Below are 20,672 nucleotides of genomic sequence, written 5' to 3'. Positions count from 1 at the left end.
CAACAATTTACTTGGATTTGTGCTTCTTTCACTCATAGTAACTTGAAAATGAATCAGTGGCTATGAACCAGATGAGTTTCCTCCTCCCCCACATTAGGAGGCTCCAAAGCAAAGGGAAAGGACTTTTACCTCAATGTGTGCTTGCATACTCAGGCACACTTATTTACATCAGAACAGAGTGGAGCTGAAAAGGAAGGACTAGTTGGTAATGTTATCCAAACTTTCAAAATCCTCAATCTACTTCAGTATCATGAAACTCAAACACAGGAGAGCACACATCTCAGTCTTTTGATTGGAATCATCATTTGGGGTAATAGGCAAAGCAAATCCAGCTCAGCTTTGAACCCCAGGAAATCTAGACACAGGGAGTTATCAACAGGGAAAAAAAGTATGAGAGGGGATGGCTGGTGCTACTTACAAACCACGTGCAAGAAGAGGACAGCTGTGTCTGAACCCAGGTTGTTCTCTGCATAGGCCGTCACCTGGAAGATGCCTGCACTCTTGTACACATGCTTGATGCCATCCTCAATGGGACTGAAGTTAGCATAAGACACGGCAATCCCATCCCCAAAGTCAAGCTGGATGTTTGTCCTTTGGAGATCACCCTGCAAGGGGGAATAGCAGTTGGCCTGGGTCCATTCACATGATCTAGCTTGACTTCTATTTGATGCCTGGTCCTGTGCCTTCAGCATCACCCTCTGAGGCCCTGATCTTCCAAGGGGGCTGAAACACCCCCAACACAATCATCAGACTCCTCTGCTATCTACTGGGCATCATGAACAGGTGCTATGTGTGCCCCCATATGACCAAGCTCAGGGCACACTGGTTTGTTTAACATTGGCAATTGAAGATAAGGTAGAGCTTCTATGAAGTTCTGAAGTGGGGAAACCAAGGGCTTCCCTGGCTCCCAAACACACATGGTTTAATTATTCCTACCTTTGTCATAATAATAATAGTAGTAGTGGTACTAATACTAAAATAATAGTTGCAGCTAATATTCATAAAGTTTCTTTTTAGTTCCAAGCAATTAATCCTCTCACAACTCAGCAATGCACAAAGTGTTACTGTCCCTATTTTAGAAATGGGGACAAAATACATTAAGTAATTAGATCAAAGTCTTGCAACTAGCAGTAAAAGACCCAAGTTTGAATCCAGGCAGTCTGGTGTCAATACTAACACTCTCAACCACCAGGCATGATTATAACTGTTCCTAACTTTTTTAGTATTTATTATTGTGTTCCCAGCATCATGCTAATCATTTAACATGTATACCACCACCTTCAAAATAACTCTATGAGATAGGATGATCATTTTCACTCTACAGAGGAATACTGCACACCAGCCAACATTACATCTGTGCTCTGTTGACCTTGGGTTTCCCTAAACCTAAGCCCCATCTTCCCTAAAGCCTTTTCTGACCATTTCAGCTTAGAGATATTTCTGCCTCTTGGGATGCTGAGATCCCCCTGGGTGCTGCCCGAAGATGTGATTGATGTCTATAGTTCAGCTGAGTGCATCTCACTACATCAAGCTGATACCTAGCTTCTTAAGGGCTGATACTGAACCCTATCCTTTCTTGTCCCACTCTGCACTATACTGGGCCACCACTCTGGGTACATTCCATTGATCCTGATGATAAGACAACTATCCCAAATGAAAAAGAACAATTAGGTTCTTTCTGCCTATTTGCAAAAATGGTTGGTGGAATTAAAAAAAAAAAAAAAAAGAAATACCTCCATTTGGAATCATGAGCCAATCCTTCTGCCCAGTGAATGTGCATTCATCACAGTTTTCTTTTCTGTCTCTTCCCCCATGGAAACTCAGATGTGAGTAAAATATTGATAGGTGCTCCCTTGCCCCCCATACAATGTCAACTACTCTTGAGTTTATGAATATAAATTAAAGTGGAAATGAACTGAAGGCAATTCAAATAGATAAGATCATGGCTCTTCACATCCATTCAAGGGAAGGTATTTATAGTGCTAGTCCTGGAAACTCCCTAGTGGAAATGTGATAATGACCTCCTCCAAATATTAAAGTTCTTTTTAATTCAAGCACCCAGTGTGAGCGAAGGCTGAAAAATCTGCCAACCCAGGATAAGGAACTTTCGCCAACCATCCTGTCCAGTGTGGATAGTTTAAAGGTTTCTAAAGTATTCATAGTTAAGGGAAAATCCCCTGGCCTGCATTGGTCTCTTTCCAAGATCTCAGGAGCCCACAGGTAATTTACATTTAAATTTAGAGGGCTTTGTAAATCAGGCAAGCTTTCTTGTCCCAGCATCTCAGCAAGTAGTGCCTGAAAACTTCCCTGGTTTGGAAAGAGATGAAACAATTCATATAGGAAGCAAAACACATACAGCAGAGCTATTGCCATTCTGGAATGAATGAACACAGTCATTCATTTTTACTACCCAGATTACAGAAGACCTAAAAAGTAAACTAATGGAGCAGGTAGCTGATGGAAAAGCAATTTATATGATATTATTTATAAAAATAAATTTCAGAGTTCCCGTTGTGGCTCAGCAGATTACAAACCTGATTAGTATCCATGAGAATGTGTTCAATCCCTGGCTTTGCTCAGTGGCTCAGTGGGTTAAGGATCCGGCACTGCAATGAGATGTGGTGTAGATTGCAGAGGCAGCCTGGATCTGGCATTGCTGTGGCTGTGGCGTGGCTGGCGGCTGCAGCTCCAATTTGACCCCTAGCCTGGGAACTTCCCTATGCCACCAGTGTGGCCCTAAAAAAGCAAGAGAAAAAAAAGTTTCAAAGATTAGGATTATTTTTTCCCCACCCTCATACTCACAATTTCAAGACACTTTGATAACCTTGTGGGCTTTTCTAATCAGTGGATTAAGGGCAAAAAAAAGGGGGGATGGTCCTGAAAACAATAGAAACGAATGTGAAGTCCCTTCTTCTAGCAAAGTCTGCAGTATACAGGCTAATGGTAACAAGCATTATTTCAACAAAGCAGATCCTAAAAGGGTACGTCAAAGAATATATTCAGATCTGCACATTCCAGAGTCAAGGGAGCCCCATTTGCCCCACTTTAGCCGAGGTCTCTATTGTGAGATGAAGGGAAGAAGGTCCCTTCTCTTTCATCTTTTCCCCCGAAGTCTTAGCTTCTCCCCATGGACTTTGCTCTGAGGACCGTGGGAACACATGTTCTTTCTTTTCTTCCCTGTCCGGAAATGGGAAATGGCCTGCTTGTGAGTTCTGACCTGGGGTCCCAGGTGGCTCTGCCCCTACCTCCTCCATGAGGATGATGAAGGTGGCATTGTGTCCCTGCTCCGCCACCAGGCGGCCATCGGTTGTCGCCACGTGGAGGCCGTGAGGGGCTTTTCCAGGGCACATCTGGGCCTTGGCGGTGTACTTCTCCCTCAGTCCATCTGTGCAGTTGTTGGACACAATCCGCCGGTACCTGAGGATACAGACCATTGTCAGCAGTGTGGCTTGTGTCCTGTGTGTGCACGCTTGCGTAAGCACATAAGGTAGAGTGCAAGAAAGCAAGAGTGAGACAGATGTTTCATGCAGCTGCACCTAAAAACTAAGTCCCAAAGAAGACAGCCATTTAGGAAACTAAATAAATGCTGAGAAACCACTATCCTTCCATCTCAGGAAGAGCCGCTCTTTAAACATGATTATTGATCCTACCTGGTGGGCCACGTATCAGATCAGTGTCTAAACCAGTCAAGGAAAATCAATACCTGGCTCACACATAATGCAGGAGGAGGCAGACCCACTGGACTAGGGAAACAAGGAAAGCTGGAGCTTCTCTCTATGAGGGAGGGACTGGTTCGGACTTCTTTTTTTTTTTTTTTTTTTTTTATTTTATTTTCCCACTGTACAGCAAGGGGGTCAGGTTATCCTTACACGTATACATTACAATTACAGTTTTTCCCTAATTAAGATTACTCAGTTAAGCCTCTTCCTATCTTCTCTGCACAGCCCCTGCCCCAGGACATCCTAGCCCTCACTCTGGAGCTACTGGGTTCTTTTATAGCACATTTTATCTCCTCGCTAATACTTCATTTCTCACTCACCACAAATGCCAGACTAGAAGCACAAGTCTGAAGTTCCTATTTAATCCTGCTGTGAAGATTGCATGGGAAAACAGCCCCACAAACACCGTGACCTTCTAGGAAAAGGGCATCTTTGCACCGTGATGACATATTATCCTGCTTGATCACTGACCCCAACACCTGAAGTCAAGCTGAGAGTTCATCCACTGCCCTTACCTGAAGGACAGACATTATTTCTAGGCATACCACTATCTGTGTGACTGCATATAATCAACATCCTGGTCAAATTACAAAATAAATGCACCACCACTACCACCATCATCATCACAACTGTATCACATCATACCTTTCACCCTGTATGTCAGGAGTCATTAACCAATCCATCAATGGTGCCTTTTTTTGGTGGCCTTGAAAGGAGATGAACCCAAATGCCTTATGAGTGATATGGGTCTTCCACACTACCTGATAATCCCCTACCCCCAAATACAGTGCTGAAGTACCAGCTCCACATCTCCATCCAGACATTTCAAGAGGATGTTAAGCAAATGCCGTATGTAGTTATTCCCTCAGATGGAATTACAATATATACTCTTGTAAACATATGTTATTTTTAATTGCCAACTGAGTTCATAATGGGTCTAGAGCTGCCCTGCCTGATAGGCTAGCTGCATTCCCCCTGTGGCTACTGAGCACTTAAATGTGGTTAGGGTTGCGTGTTGAAATATTTCAGACATGTAGTAAGATAAAATATATTATTAAAATTAATTTCACCTTTTAAAAACCCTTTTTCGACGTGCTATTAGAAAAAATTTAATTATATATGTGGTCATATTATAGTTTTTTGTTCAGCACTGGTCTACATAATAGAACCTTTTAAATCTATATTTTATTGCTGACCTTTAGTCATTTAGAAGATATTTAGTTTTACTCATGACAGATAATTTGGTGGGTACCATATCCTGAGGCAAACTTGATATCATCCACTCCTCCTCTTCAACTTCAACTGGCCAACTGGTTAATAATTTCTAATATAAACCTTCATTTAAGAAACCTAGAGGGAGTTCCCGTCGTGGCGCAGTGGTTAACGAATTCGACTAGGAACCATGAGGTTGCGGGTTCAACACCTGGCCTTGTTCAGTGGGTTAAGGATCCAGCATTGCTGTGAGCTGTGGTGTAGGTTGCAGACGCGGCTCGGATCTCGTGTGGCTGCGGCTCTGGCGTAGGCCTGCGGCTATGGCTCCGATTTGACCCCTAGCCTGGGAACCTCCATATGCCGCAGGAGGGGCCCTAGAAAAGGCAAAAAGACAAAAAGACAAAAAAAAAAAAAAAAGAAACCTAGAGATGTATGCAGTCATTTATAGTGAATCCTTTGAAAAAAAAATGAAGCATTTTCCCCTTTCATCTCCTGGATTTATTTGGTTGGCCATTTAGGGGTTTGATAAAACTATCTTGCTTAAAATTGGGGCCACCTACCTGTGCCACATGACCATATGAGAAGCCCTAATGCAATTATCTTCCAACTGTGTCCAAGATATGCTCTGCCTAGGAATTTGATAGTCTAGCTGATCATTTGTCCCATTAAATCTCTCTTCCTCTAACTTCATAGCACCTTATTCTCTGACATCACATCTCTTTATGTTTCACTCTGCTGGATCTGTAGTTTGAATGGTTTGAATCCCTAGACCACCCCTCTACCATAAAATGACATCAAAAGTGCTTCAACCCCAGCTCAGATCCCAGGAATACCTCCCAAAGAACCAAATTCTTGGCTAAAACATTATGTTTCTCAGAGCGTCTCAGACACTCAATCCATCTCTTGCATCGTGTTTTGCTTTTTTTTTCTCTCTCTCTCTCTTGTAGATCTCAGGTAGAGAGTACCCCTATCACTATTTTATAACCAGGTAAGGTAAAAGTAGTGAGATGTTGAATAACTTATATATGCCCTTAGAAGATCTAATGGAAGAATTGAGACTGGATTCCAAAAAAATTAGTCCCTCATTACTCAAAGATGAATGCTGGGACCAGCAATGCCGATATTGTGTGGGAACTTGTTGAATGAAGAATCTCAATGCCATTATAGAGCCCCTGAATCAGAAGCCGTGTTTTAACAAGATCCTTGAGTGATTCACAGCACATTAAAATTTAAAAAGTTTTGTCTTAGGCTACCAATCACTTTCCAAATCCGTATGATATCATGGAATTGACAAAAGAAAGAGGAAAACAACAAACCTCCAAAGAATTTTTTTTTCAAGCATCTGAATAAGTAATAAATAAACAGAGAGAAACATACATAATTTGATAATTGCAGAAAGTATGCCTTGACCTTCTTATTCCAGGAGTTCCTAGGATGGACCTTTTGAATTTGCATTCTCAGTTTTTATCATCAGCCTATGAGAGCTTCAGTTCATTTATTAATAGAGAACAGTAATATCTGCATATCACTTGTGTTCATTTATTTCCACTGGGGCCAAAGAAACAAACTGGCATCTCTTTCCAGAAAAGAAGGGATGATCAAAGCAATAGCTATGTTTAGTCAAGATAAAATGGCAAAAGGTATTGAAATCTAGGTAATCAGAATTTTTCAGATGTTCAAAAAAAAATGCTATTTTCAGCTAAATAACTCTTCAGCTTTTCTCATAAGGTACCTGCTATCAACAAGTTCTATCTACCCTCCATCTTGCTTAAATAGCAATGGCTCCCTTGATTCTGACTTAGGGAAACAGGAAAACAGTGAGCAGAGTCCCTTCAGGGGTTTTACTTACCCAGTGCTGTTAAGGTAGCTTTGACCAAGGCTGCAGTCTTTTGATGGGGAGGCTGGATTGTACCAGAAAGCTGGAACACACTGGCTTTCTCCATGTCTCTCGTAGCCATAGTCACTGTTTAGAAAAGGAATATTGCATACTGGTAAACATGAGCAAAAGTGAGAATACATATACGCACAAACACAAACAATCGCTATAGCCACCCAAAAAAGAAAAAAAAAAAAAATCCCTGTAACACATTCTTTAAATAGTCTCAGTAAGGACAAATATTCATATTTTAACATTGAATTTTCAGACTTAGAAATACCCCCAAATAATTTGGAGTCCACCATATAGAAGACATAGTGGACTATCAAACGGAGAGTCTAGATTTAAAGAGATATGAACATATATAATGTGGCAGACACACTGGCTTGGGATGGGTGCAAGGGATGCATTAAATTTAAAACTATATTTTGGATCACAGTGGTTTTACTGTAATAAGTAGATGACAATCAAGAAGATGACTTTAAAGGTCAAGATTCATTCCTGGGTTAAGATTCCACATCTTATTGCAAAATGAATTTCATTGATTTTATTTTTATTTCATTTTTCCTGGAAATTCCCTTTCAAACACATATACACATTTGCATTCACATCTACACATAGAATCATTCAAATTTTCCCAACTGTATATAATACAGGTCCTTTGTTTCCTTTAGGAAAAAACAAAACAAACAAACAGAACCCACCCCCCCCAAACTAAATTGTAGCTCTTTGCCTTGTTTCTGTAAAAGCCTAGCCTTAATAAAATGAAGAAAGTCAGGTAAGATTTTCTTCTTTTTCCCACACTCCAAAATGAGGAAGTCACGGACCCATTTAGGAGAGAGGGGCTTCCATATGAAGCATAAATGGTGTTGCCTTACTTCTTGGAGTTTCATAAGGTTACCAGAAATATAAATGCCAGAGTAGAGAAAGTGCAAGAAAGTAAGCATTATTGCTCTTGTAACCAGCCCCAAGTCATCGAAGGTGGTTTCACTTGGCAAGAAGAGTCATGCTTCTAAATTAAGCATCCAAGGGTTTCCTGGAATCCACAGACAGGACAGAACAATCCAGACGGTTGAATATTGACCCACTGAGTGTTAATGAAACATAAAACAACAGAGAAATCTCTCTGGACCCACACCTCCTTTCTTTTTCTGCCTCCATATTCTTTGAGCCATGATTTAACTGAAGTCCAAGGAAAACAGGGAAATTGTCTATACGAGTAACTAGGACAGGAGTAAAAGGAATATAGGAAAAAAAGTTTAATTCCACATTTATGTATTACTCATATGAGCCCTGTCCTGTGTAAGAGGTACAATAATCCCTGTCCTTGGGGGGGTTTCAGTCTCTTAGAAAGAGGAATACAATATGCCTCAACTCAACAAAAGAACAGAGTAATACAGTATGAAGCAGAACACAGTGTAATGCAGCATGGAACTGAACACAAGAATACTGTATGAAGCAGTGCAGGTAAGAAGTACCAGCTGACTGATGAGATTATATAAAAGATCTCAGTTTGACCCTACCCTACCTTCTCACTGTCTTCCTCCAAACAAAACTCCAGCCAATCTTTCAACTCCCTTTGTCTTGGTATGTGTTATGCCCTGGGCTTTTGAATTATGCCACCCTTTTCTTTGCTTGGCATTTTCCAGTGTATCCTTCTCCAAAATCTAGGTCTGATGAGACCATATCTGCCTTCCCAGACAAAATTCTTTGTGGCCATATTTTGGAAACATTGTGGTTACAAAAGAAGTGACATTTCTGGTTTTTTTTTTTTGTCAATATTATGATAGTCTAGAATAAGACACTGCAGATGTTGAATAAATATTTACTGGGTGAGTGAATACTTTGGTTACATTTTTAAATAAATGCACTAATTTATTTAAATTTATTTAATCTCTCATTGCATGTGATCTATTTCTGCAGGGAGACTTTAAGTCCACAGTGGACTTTCCAGTGGGGACCACAGAGAATATCCCAAGTGCTTAAGAGATGTCCACGGAGCGAGTGTGAGCTGAAGTCATTGCAAATTGAGGTGGAGAGGTGAAGTTCATGACCAGCTTTGTGTTTAAATGATACTGGTAGAAAAAGAGAAAGGGACATGTCTATCAAGGTCATCTTTTGCTATGCCTCCTGATCAATGATTGGAGATCTTTCAGCCTGAGAGTTTATATGGACTCAGTGTTGTGCCAGCTGCTAACAGCCTTTGAGAGCAGCCAACTTAAAATTCCTGGGATTTTGCAAGTTCATTAACGGTTGTTAAAACACAACTATTATCAAAAATTAAGTTCTACAAAAATTTCAATTAAATAAATTACATTCAAAAGATAATAAGTACTGAAAACATAGAAATACCTCATTATTTAATGTATTTAATATTATATGCAATAAATATTATAGATAAAAGTCATTATGTGTTACATTATCTATGCTCTTGAAGTCATTTATACCCAAGTATCTATACGGTAAAAAAACATGTTGTGCTTCCCAATTCTGCATTCACCGACGTACTTTGGTAGCTTGAAATTGGCTATGGTAGGAATATTTATAGAAATTAGAAAACACTACTAATCAAACCTTATTTATTACTTTATTCCTAGAGAGCCTGTAGTTAAATACTTACCAGCACAGCACTGAATATCTGATGTTTAAGTATTGTTTATCTAAAGAAAGATTTGGGCTGTGGTGTGTCTGTACTCCTTCCTGAAAACTCCCTGATTGCTTTATTAGGCAAATCTACTGAATGTTCTTTTAATCCTAAGAAATATTAATGATATTTGAAGGAAGGCTGTTTGTCTAAGCAACTTTGGGAAAGAGAGAAGTGTCTTATTGCTTCTTGCTAAGCCTAACCATCTTTAGCAGTACTGTTCAGCTCTTCTACCTGTTAGTGATGCAGTAATTTAAAAGCATGCTGCTTTGCCCCAAAGAGAAAAGGCACCTCATTAATATTTAATAACATTAATGGAAACATCATTGGCTGCCTCCAAGCTGTGGACTTCTTCATTAACTTCTGCTAAATGTATATTAAAATCTCCCTTACTGCTCAACCTCTCTCCAAGCTCTGGAGTTTTCATGATTTCAGCAAACAAGCCATTCCAGCTGCTGCTCCAGCTTCCTAGGGAAAGGTGTTTTTCTGTTGAATTGTGACATTTGGAGAGAATGTACCAGAAAGTTTTATTTGCCTTGGGGAAGTAAGCTGCCTCAGCTTCTGCAAACACACAAGTAGTTTCCTTTAAGAAATAAGTCACCTCTGTATCTTTCTTGACTAGGAAAGGATTTAGAACTTCTAAAAGTTTAGGGGGACACTTGCACATTTCCAGGAACCAGCACGACCTCCAAATCCTATCCTAGAGGGAGCCTTAGTTGATCCAAAGAAGGGATAGACAAGGAAAGGCTCAGGAAAAAAAAAAAAAAAAAAACTTCTGCACATCAGAATAGAAAGAAACATGCGTATTCCTTGGGTCCAGTTCCCTCAGGTGACATGTTGGAAAGGAGAAGCCAAAAGAGGAGAAATGCCTTGTTCAAGATTGTACACAGCTAACCATGTCCACCAAAAGTGATCACTGAGAGTCCTGACCCCTCCTTCAGCATTAGTAAAATCCCATGAAAATCCATTTCACCAACAGTAGGTAAGGCCCCTGAGTCCCTGGGAATGACATTCTGATCCTCCTGGAGCCAGCCAAGTCATGATCTCTGCTGGCCCAGTGGTACAGGGTATCCTACTCCAAGACCATGCACTACCCTATTATAGCATTTTTGATCCCCAGTACCTCCATTCTCCCATTTGGGAGTTGAGATTTGGGGCTTAGTGTTCCACAGGTGTCTCTGTCTCATTTTAGGAGACAGTACAGCATGCTGGGTTTGGGTTTTTGGCACAGCATGAACACTCAGCAAAGAGAAGCAACCACAACAAAAATGATGGAATAATAATTGCCATGATTATCATTTGCTAAGGCTTAAGCGTAAACACAGCTATAGAGATAGAATGATAATTACATCCAAATCATTTCAAAAATTGTTTGAAAAACCAAATAACCATCATGCAAGTATTTCTCCTAGTCTAACCCATGCTAGCCATCGGCCCTTATCCCACCACTCATCAACAATCATCACATATCTGCTTTCTCTGATCTGCTGCCTATTTTCCTTGTACTTAGCAGCAAATCTACAAAGCTCCATCACCACCTCCTGCAGGAAGCCTTCAATCCTTATTCCAGTCTGCAGGGATCTCCTTGTTCTAACCATTCCTAGCACTTGCAGGTAGGACCAATGCTCGGTGCCCCATGGGACCCTACATGATAATGGAAATGTTTTACATCTATGCTATCCAATATAGTAGCCACTAGCCAGGTATGAGTAGTGAGCACCCGAAACATGACTAGTGAAATTGAAGAAATAAATGTTTAATTGAATTTAATTAAAATGCAAATAACCACATGTGATTTGTGGCTATTATAACGTACATCATAGGTTTGGATCATGAAATTCAGTACCCAGTTACACCCTTTATTATTTGTTGTCATACCTTCTTTGCATCCAATAACTCTGGCTTATACATCTTTGATTGTTTTTTACTAGGCATTTCTATGAACACCTAGTTCATAGAAAAAGCTATGATTAATGGGGCATTATATGCAGAAAACTAAAGGTTGAATGGATTTCAGACACATGTGAATTTATGTACTATGGCACCCCAGTTTTTCCCGTCCCTCTTTTACATTACTACATGATAAATTCACTCTGTATCTGGAACTCTACTGGATATGGAAGGTAAACACAAAGACATATTAAGACTTAGGACTAATCAACTGAAAAGCTTTTGCACAGCAAAGGAAACCAAAAAGAAAACTTTCAGAATGGGAGAAAATAGTTTCAAATGATGCAACGGACAAGGGCTTAATCTCTAGAATATATAAGCAACTTATACAACCCAACAGCAAAAAAGCCAATCAATCAATGGAAAAATGGACAAAAGACCTGAACAGACTATTCTCCAAGGATGATATACAGATGGCCAGCAAACACATGAGAAAATGCTCAACATCGCTGATCATAAGAGAAATGCAAATCAAAACAACCATGACATACCACCTCACACCAGTCAGAATGGCCATCATTAATAAGTCCACAAATAACAAGTGCTAGAGGGGTTGTGGAGAAAAGGGAACCCTCCTGCACTGTTGGTGGGAATGTAAACTGGTACAGCCACTATGGAGAACAGTTTGGAGATACCTTAGAAATCTATACATAGAACTTCCATATGACCCCGCAATCCCACTCTTGGGCATCTATCCAGACAAAACTCTACTTAAAAGAGACACATGCACCCGCATGTCCATTGCAGCACTATTCACAATAGCCAGGACATGGAAACAACCCAAATGTCCATCAACAGATGATTGGATTCGGAAGATGTGGTATATATACACAATGGAACACTACTCAGCCATAGAAAAGAATGACATAATGCCATTTGCAGCAACATGGATGGAACTAGAGAATCTCATCCTGAGTGAAATGAGCCAGAAAGACAAAGACAAATACCATATGATATCACTTATAACTGGAATCTAGTATCCAGCAAAAATGAACATCTCCACAGAAAAGAAAATCATGGACTTGGAAAACAGACTTGTGGCTGCCTGATGGGAGAGGGAGGGAGTGGGAGGGATCGGGAGCTTGGGCTTATCAGACACAACTTAGAATAGATTTACAAGGAGATCCTGCTGAGTAGCATTGAGAACTATGTCTAGATACTCATATTGCAACAGAACAAAGGGTGGGGGGAAATGTAATGTATACATGTAAGGATAACTTGATTGCCTTGCTGTACAGTGGGAAAATAAAATAAAAAAAAAAGACTTAGAACTCTGAAGTCAGAATATTATTTTGAATGAGTTAACCTCTCTGTGTCTTGATTTCTTCATCTATAAAGTGCCTGTGATAAAAGACTCTCTTTGCAGGAGGTGGTTGAGAAGATTAAGTAAGACAATACATCTCAAATACTTGGTACATAGTAGGTGCTCAGTAAAATTACTGCTGTATGAGTAGGTAAGTGAGTAAGGAAAGAAAATTACTGGATATAATTCTAGTCTAATTTGGTTTCTCACTGAACAAATGCATTTGGACCTCCTGGGGGCAACTGCTTCCTCAGAGGCCTCAGAGGACTTCAGAGCAGACCCTTTACGCTCCCTTTTCTGACTACCCACTAGTCTCTGACAAAGTGAATTCTCCTTGAGGATTTGTTTCTGGCCCCTCAACAATACCCTGATGGAGGTTACTGCAAAGTGGTTCTCTATAGTAAGCATGGGGCTTGGGGATTTATGAGGCCATTAATTAGAAATGTTAATATTGGAGTTCCCGTCATGGCTCAGTGCTTACTGAATCTGACTAGGAACCATGAGGTTGCGGGTTCGATCCCTGCCCTTGCTCAGTGGGTTAAGGATCTGGCGTTGCCGTGAGCTGTGGTGTAGGTCGCAGATGCAGCTTGGATCCTGCGTTGCTGTGGCTCTGGCATAAGCCAGCGGCTACAGCTCCAATTTGACCCCTAGCCTGGGAACCTCCATATGCCGCAGGAGCAGCCCAAGAAACAGCAAAAAAAAAAAAAAAAGAAATATTAATATTTATGTAAAATTCATACTTATTACTGATACCATCTCTGGATGGAAGGGTGAAAGTTGTGAGAAGTTAATGGTGATCCACCAATAAACATATATGAGGATCTATAAAGTCTTCCTTCTACAAGCAGAAGAGGGATATTGGGGGGAAATATCCTTCCTTTGTGAATTCAGGCTGCACTCCTTAACTTTTCCACCAAAATCAAGACATTTAACCCATCCTCTCCAGTCTCCACTCCCTGTTGTCTCTGAGACTTAAAAGTTGCCTGGACCAATCAAATGAACATGACCTGATTTGATTTCAGAAAACAGTTAGTTGGAATGTGCAAGATAATCACTTACACTGACCAAGCTGGGTTTTTCAGATTCCTCTGCTAACACTTCCAGGTAGGAAGGAGCATTGAGAAGGAGACAGGGCTATGAAACAGTTGCAGTACACAGCTTTTTAGCATGAGTATTTATGATAAACAAATTCTATTTGATGGAAAAAGTATATTTAAACAATACCTCTGGTTATTGAAGTTGACTTAAAAATAGCAAACAAATTTAAAGATTTAGTCCCACTGTCCATAAAAACCATCGTAACACAAACAAACATAAGAACACAAATTTCAGAAATCCAACTCTCTCTTCCATACTCAAAAGTAGTGCAGAAATGCTTTTTTTGGTTACATTATTTTTTTTTTTTTTTGCGTGTGTTCTCAGATTATGGCAACTAATCCAGCCTCAAGTCTTGTGTGTTTATTTATCCTACCTCAGACTCAAGTGGTTCTATTTTCTTTTTAATATGAGGTGTGGTTGGCTATGGAAAGGCAAACATATAATTTCTTATACATCTTCCCCTAAAATTCTATAGCCTTCTCATACACCCTATACCTACAATTCTAGTACCAATGGCCAAAACTACTTCATTTGGCATTGGTTTAGAATTAATAGAACATTTTATATGAAACCTTGAGTTTTAATTTTATAATAACCAAACTTGGTGACCCTATTTCTTCTGAAAAATAAAGTGACTTTAACATAATAAAGACTCTGATTTATTGAGAAGTGGCATTATATACAGGAGAGAACATGGAATTTATCTAGACTTGCATTTGATCCTCATCTCTCTTCCAATTTATGTGCACTTGGTCAAGTAACTTACATTCCAGATGCTGAATTTCTTCCCCCTAAACTGTCATAATAGTGAATTGACATTACAGGGCATGGAGTCCAGGTGGTACCTCTACCACTGCAAGTGTGAGAACCATAGAGGATTTTGCAATGGCTTTTCTCCCTCCTGCTTTACTTACAAGTGCATCCTGACAGCAATTGCTAAAGAAGGAGTCAGAAATAGTTTAAGCAATGCCATTTCCATTGAAAAAAATGGATGACACCCAAAGGTACAACATTGAAGACAGTGCTTATTTGAATGTGTGAGCTCTGGCTAGTTGCTAAAAATACCACAGAGACCACTTAACCCTGGGGTACAAGATTAACAACAGCAGCAGCAAAAGCTATTTGCACCATTAGGATAAACTCCTTATCCACTTTAATGATGTATGTGAATTCATTTATTCCTCCCTAGGACCCAATGAGATACATGTTATATATTTGTATTTTACAGTCCAGGAGTTGAAGTCATAGAGATTAGAGTCAATTTCCCAAGGTCAAAAACTGAATATCAGAGCTTGGATTTTTTTTTCCAGACTAGTAAATGTTAATGTAAACTGCTGAAGGAAAAATATTTATGTTACAATTCTTACTCTTTATTAATTAATTACAAGACTTTCTAACAATAGGTGAGGGTATAGCACAGCTCAGAGAGACACAAGAGAAAACGTAGCATAACATAAACAAAAACATCTGCCACTGTGGATGCAATATGCAGAAAGACAGAGGGAAGCCTGATATTCATATTCTGAATATTTGGGTTGACATCAATATGTCATGTACCCTAATTCTGTGTGGCTTACTGTATAAAGTGCTATGACTATTTTTCTGGATTGTGGTTAATAATTAAAATTCATTCTACTCAAGTATGAAAATATCCTTTGTTTCCAAAGGGTCAAAAATGCCACAGGTGGGATTCTGCCATTAAAATTAAATTCAATTTGTCCCATTTCATTCAGATGATTCTTGCTGAAGTCAAATTGTTCTAGGCATGAATTCATGGATGAGGAGTTCATACAGAGCAGTCATGGTCACCTAACAAGCTTGCTGTCACCAGCTATAGTCCTAGTAGAAAGTAGGAAATGAAAGATAGCTTGCAGCACCAATCAAGCTTTAAAAACAGGCTGGATGAAATGAGGATGGAAAGGGTGAGGCTGCTGCACAGGGGCAGCTGTTTTGTACCCATCTGGGCTTATTTCTCTTACTAGATGGGAGGAAAGAACTGATGCAGCTTTGATGCTTCCCTTTATCTTCCATGTTTATAGGCTGAGACTTGAGCCCTTATGCTATATATATATATATATATATATATATATAATGATTTTTATTTTTTCCATTACAGCTGGTTTACAGTGTTCTGTCATTTTTCTACTGTACAGCATGATGACCCAGTTACACATACGTGCATACATTCTTTTTTCTCACATTATCATGCTCCATCTTAAGTGACCAGACATAGTTCCCAGTGCTACACAGCAGGATCTCATTGCTAATCCATTCCAAAGGCAATAGTCAGCATCTATTAACCCCATGATTGGATTAGGAAGATGTGGTATACATACACAATGGAATACTACTCAGCCAAAAAAGAGAACAAAATAATACCATTTGCAGCAACATGAATGGAACTAGAGACTCTCATCCTGAGTGAGGTAAGTAAGAAAGACAAATACCATATGATATCACTTTTATCTGGAATCTTATATCTGGAATCTAATATACAGCACAAATGAAACTTTCCACAGAAAAGAAACTTGTGGTTGCCAAGGGGGAGGGGGAGGGAGTGGGATGGATGGGTGCTTCGGGTTAATAGATGCAGACTATTTCCTTTGGAATTTTTTTTAATCTGGAATAACTTATGAAAATATCTAAATTGAGCTTCAGCTTTGGACTCTCCTCAAAGAAACAACATTCAAAAACATCATACAACTTTGTGATGTTTACTGTTGATTACACACTGAAGATGCAACAATAAAGACAGTCTAAAATTCCTGCCCTCATAGCACTTACACTCTACTGGGGAAAGATGGGCAGCTATAAAGCAATCAAAAAAAAAATCTCTACTTTTGGTTAACACTAAGAATCCAACAAAACAGGGCTATGTGACAGAGAGTGCTCAGGTAAAGTGATATTAGATGATCTCAGAAGGTGTTTCTGAGCAGTTGATGTTTTCACTGAGGCACCTAATAGTGATAAGATCTGATTTAGGTTTTTAAATATAATTTTGTATGCTCTAATGATATATATATTTAGGGTGACCAGAGGGGAAGTAGAGAGTGAATTAGTAAATGGTTGGAGTGATCCAGATTGCAATGAACATGGTCACAGATGCTTTGAGTTAGAATGTGTTTTGGAAATAGAAACTTACAAGGATTTGCAGATGGCCTGGACATGAGGGTAAAAGAAGGGGAAAATCAAGCTCTCCTAGGATTTTTACTTAAGCAAATGAGTGGGTGTCTGTATGTTTTACTGAATTTGGGAAAATGGTCCAGGGATGGGAGCCTTAAGAAAAGTGAAAAACTGCTCCCAGTAGTGGGTATTGAGGAAGAGTTCTGCTTTGGCTACATTAAGTTTGAAATCCCTATTAGCAATTCAAAGGAAGATGGATGCTGAGTAAACAGATGGACACAAATGTCTTTATCCAAGAAGAGATACAGGCCTGAGCTGGAAGTGAATATTTGGAAATTACTGAGTCAATAGCTAGTAAATGAGATTCAAAGTCATTCTCTGGGATTGTCATTAGAGGGAGAAAAAAGAAGCGATGATAAGGGTTCATTTGGAAGAACACAATTTGAGTCAATGCGTCTGGAGGGAACTGTCCAAGGTGCCAGCTCTCTGGGCTCTCTGTGCCCAGCCCAACTTCTCTGGGACTCTCCAGGACAGCTGCCCACTGAAGATGAGAAGTCCCCTTGGACATGCTGTTCTGCTAGAACCATGATCTTCCATGTGAAAATGCCTCCTCCTGTCCTCCTTCCAGGGATGCAGACTTCCCACCTGGCCAGGAACAGGGGCAGCCAGGCCTGCAGGCCAGCAGACACACCTCCTACCTCTGAGTCATGCCTTTCTCCCCAACTTCATCTTCACCTTCATCCCTCAAACCAGCAAATATCTAGTTGGAATTGGTGACGAGACATGAAGGGACTCACCATTCAAAGTCCCAGTCGGCACAGACACATGGTTCTGAGACCACTGTCCCTGAGGCGTCTCTGCTCAGGGCACACTGAGCACCTGGCTTGCGTTTCTTGAAAATTTTCCTTTCTCCCATGACGCAAGGCTCCCCCTTAGGAAGAAAATCAACAGTGAGAGAGGCAGAAAAACACAAAGAATGTGAACTAAACCACCTCACCTTTTAGTTTTATTTTATTTTATTTTATTTTTATTTTTTCCCGCTGTACAGCACAGGGATCAAGTTATTCTTACATGTATACGTTTTTTCCCTCCCTTTGTTCTGTTGCAATATGAGTATCTAGACATAGTTCTCAATGCTACTCCACAGGATCTCTTTGTAAATCTATTCCAAGTTGTATCTGATAACTCCCGATCCCTCCCACTCCGTCCCTCTCCCGTCAGGCAGTCACAAGTCTATTCTCCAAGTCCATGATTTTCTTTTCTGTGGAGATGTTCATTTGTGCTGTATATTAGATTCCAGGTATAAGTAATATCATATGGTATTTGTCTTTGTCTTCTCTTTTGGTCTCTTTAGGTAGAAATCGCCTTCCCACTAACCATCTGGGAGTTCCAGAGATTAAAAAGCTGATCTTTACTGCCACGCAAGAGGAGCACTGTGGGAAGCTGGCCTATCACTGCTACTCCACCTAACCCAGTCAGTGATTTCGACTTGGCCTTGTTTCTTCTCCACATCCGTGGAGAATACAAAAACTCCAAGTCATCCTCACAGACCGCAGGCAACTTCCCAAATGGCTTAAGTAGAAATTCTAATGGAAAGGAACCTACTTCTGGCATATTTTTCATCTTCAGAGTAAACCTGAAGTGGACCCAACAGGAGTCCTGTCTATGATAAACAACCATGCCTATGTCCTTACTCCCAGTCAAGGGTAAAAAGAGAAGTTGGTGCAAATTATATGCATCCAATAATTATTAAAGAAAAATAGTCTGCCTCTGTTGCATATGGAGCCCCTCACTCCCACCTTTCACCCCTTCTCTTTTGTCCTACCTGCAATGGTCCTTCCAGCTAGTCTGAGAAATCCTCTCATGCTTCCTATTAGAACCTGTGATGGTCAAACCATTGGCCAGTCTCCTAGTTTGGGAAGTTTATCTCTCCATGGGTAGCACTAAAATCTCAGGTTATCATTGTCACCTTTCCCTCAGGCTGCTCAGTGATTTCAAGAAGATCAGGATTCCAGAGTGCAAAATGATCCCCAAATATCATCTGGCCCTGCTAGATTTGGGTGTGTGGGCTCCAGACCCTCCCCCATAATCCACCATTATCCTCAGTTGACTCGCTACTTTCCTCCTCAAAATAGGATGGCCTAGTAGGACCAAAAAGAACTTGCAGTAGCTCCTATTTCTAGGACCCAGGATTCCTCCACCCTGCCCTGTACCTGATTGAGCAGGTGCCAGGTCTGGAAGTCCTCCTTATTGCAGCGCCGGCTGAAGATTGATTTGTAGTCCACCTTCACCAACTGCCATTCAGAGCGGAGGCTGAAGTGACCAAAAACTCTAAGGGTTTTCGGGGGAGGATGAGCAAGACAAGAAAAGGCCCCACGGTCAGTCACCAGTGCACAAAGACTGGGGGGAGAGAGGACCAAATTGCAGACTTCACCAATTTTTCCACAGCCAGGTCTTTGATGGCCACTGAGGGGAAAGTCACTGCCCACACAATTTCAATCAACTGACCTAGTATTCATTGCAGGTTTAAAACAAACTTTTTGTATGTGCACAAAAGTATTGTATGTGCTTTACAGGAAGCATTTAAATATAGAAAGGTGTGGAGAAGGAAAAATTTTCCCACTCATCTACAACCCTCTACTCATGGAGAACAGTTGCTCATTTATTTGTTTGTTTGTTTTTAGCGCTGTGCCTGTGGCAGATGGAAGTTCCCAGGCTAGGGGTGGAATTGGAGCTGCAGCTGCCAGCCTACACCACAGCCACAGCAATGTGGAATCCAAGCTGTGTCTATGACCTAGACTGCAGCTCATGGCAACTCTGGATCTTAACCCACTGAGTGAGGCCAGGGATCAAACCTGTGTACTTATGGATACTAGTTGGGTTTGTTACTGCTGAGCCACAAAAGGAACTCCATGTTGCTCATATTTTACATATGGCCTTCTTCTTAATGCAAACACTACTATTATATCTACTGATGTCCCCTGGCAAGGACTCAGTTTTCTCACCTGAAAATTGTACATAGATGTGTTGAGGTGAGGGTAGATTAGCTGATCTAAAAGATGACCTTGCCAGTTCCAAAATTCTGACTGAATCTAAGCATGCTTTACTTGAAATTCTCATTGCTTAATTCACATGAATACCACGCTCTTTTTCCCTTCTCTGAAAAATCATAGTTGTCTTGTAAAAGGAACTCATATTTATGTAAAGCAAAGAAGCACACCATCTGTGAGATTTAGATAATCAATACTGACCTTTTCAAAGACCAGCAGTTGATATCCCTATAAATATGAATGATCAATCGTTTCAAGAAAAAGAGGAGAAAAGACTGATCATCCATACTCCACTCAGTGGCATGTCTTGTAATTACAATGCAAGGCATCCATCACCGTGATGGAAAGGGGAGACCAGTCATGCTGGGAAGAGAAACAGATTGAGGTCTTTCAAGGAATTGGATGGCTTGCATTCCAGCAAGACTTAACCACACTCTCAGCCCTGGGTTCTCCTTTTCCCAAATTCAAATAGTCTTATAGTGACACTAAGAGACTACTTCTCTCCAAGGGACATTTCCTTCTGCTATATGAAAGATGAGGATGCTGTCGTAGGGGTGGAGCTGACTAAATTTGTGAAACTGAGAAAGCAATCTGTTTTGTAGATCATGCAACTTAAAATACACCTCAGGGAAGGATTTTTAATGTTTTATCAGTTATATGTTAAATAAAGCTTTTATAGAGCTTTATCAAAAAAAAA

The 20,672-nt window shown here is 40.3% G+C and overlaps 1 protein-coding gene across 2 annotated transcripts in view; it reads right to left on the bottom strand.

The window, feature by feature from the left end:
• Positions 1-20,672, bottom strand: part of SORCS3 (sortilin related VPS10 domain containing receptor 3) — a 615,258-nt gene that overhangs the window by 39,273 nt on the left and 555,313 nt on the right. For both annotated transcript variants that reach the window (XM_021072812.1, XM_021072813.1), the window contains 5 exons: positions 19,139-19,256; positions 17,723-17,856; positions 6,781-6,894; positions 3,246-3,417; positions 419-605 (listed from right to left, as the gene is read on the bottom strand). In XM_021072812.1, coding sequence (XP_020928471.1) covers positions 419-605; positions 3,246-3,417; positions 6,781-6,894; positions 17,723-17,856; positions 19,139-19,256 — 725 coding nt within the window. The remainder of the gene's footprint in view (positions 1-418; positions 606-3,245; positions 3,418-6,780; positions 6,895-17,722; positions 17,857-19,138; positions 19,257-20,672) is intronic.

This window comes from Sus scrofa, chromosome 14 (genome assembly GCF_000003025.6).
Source record: "Sus scrofa isolate TJ Tabasco breed Duroc chromosome 14, Sscrofa11.1, whole genome shotgun sequence".
Taxonomy (NCBI): Eukaryota; Metazoa; Chordata; class Mammalia; order Artiodactyla; family Suidae; genus Sus; species Sus scrofa.
The sequence above is the reverse complement of the archived record's forward strand: the minus strand, read 5'-3'. Positions and strand labels throughout refer to the sequence as shown.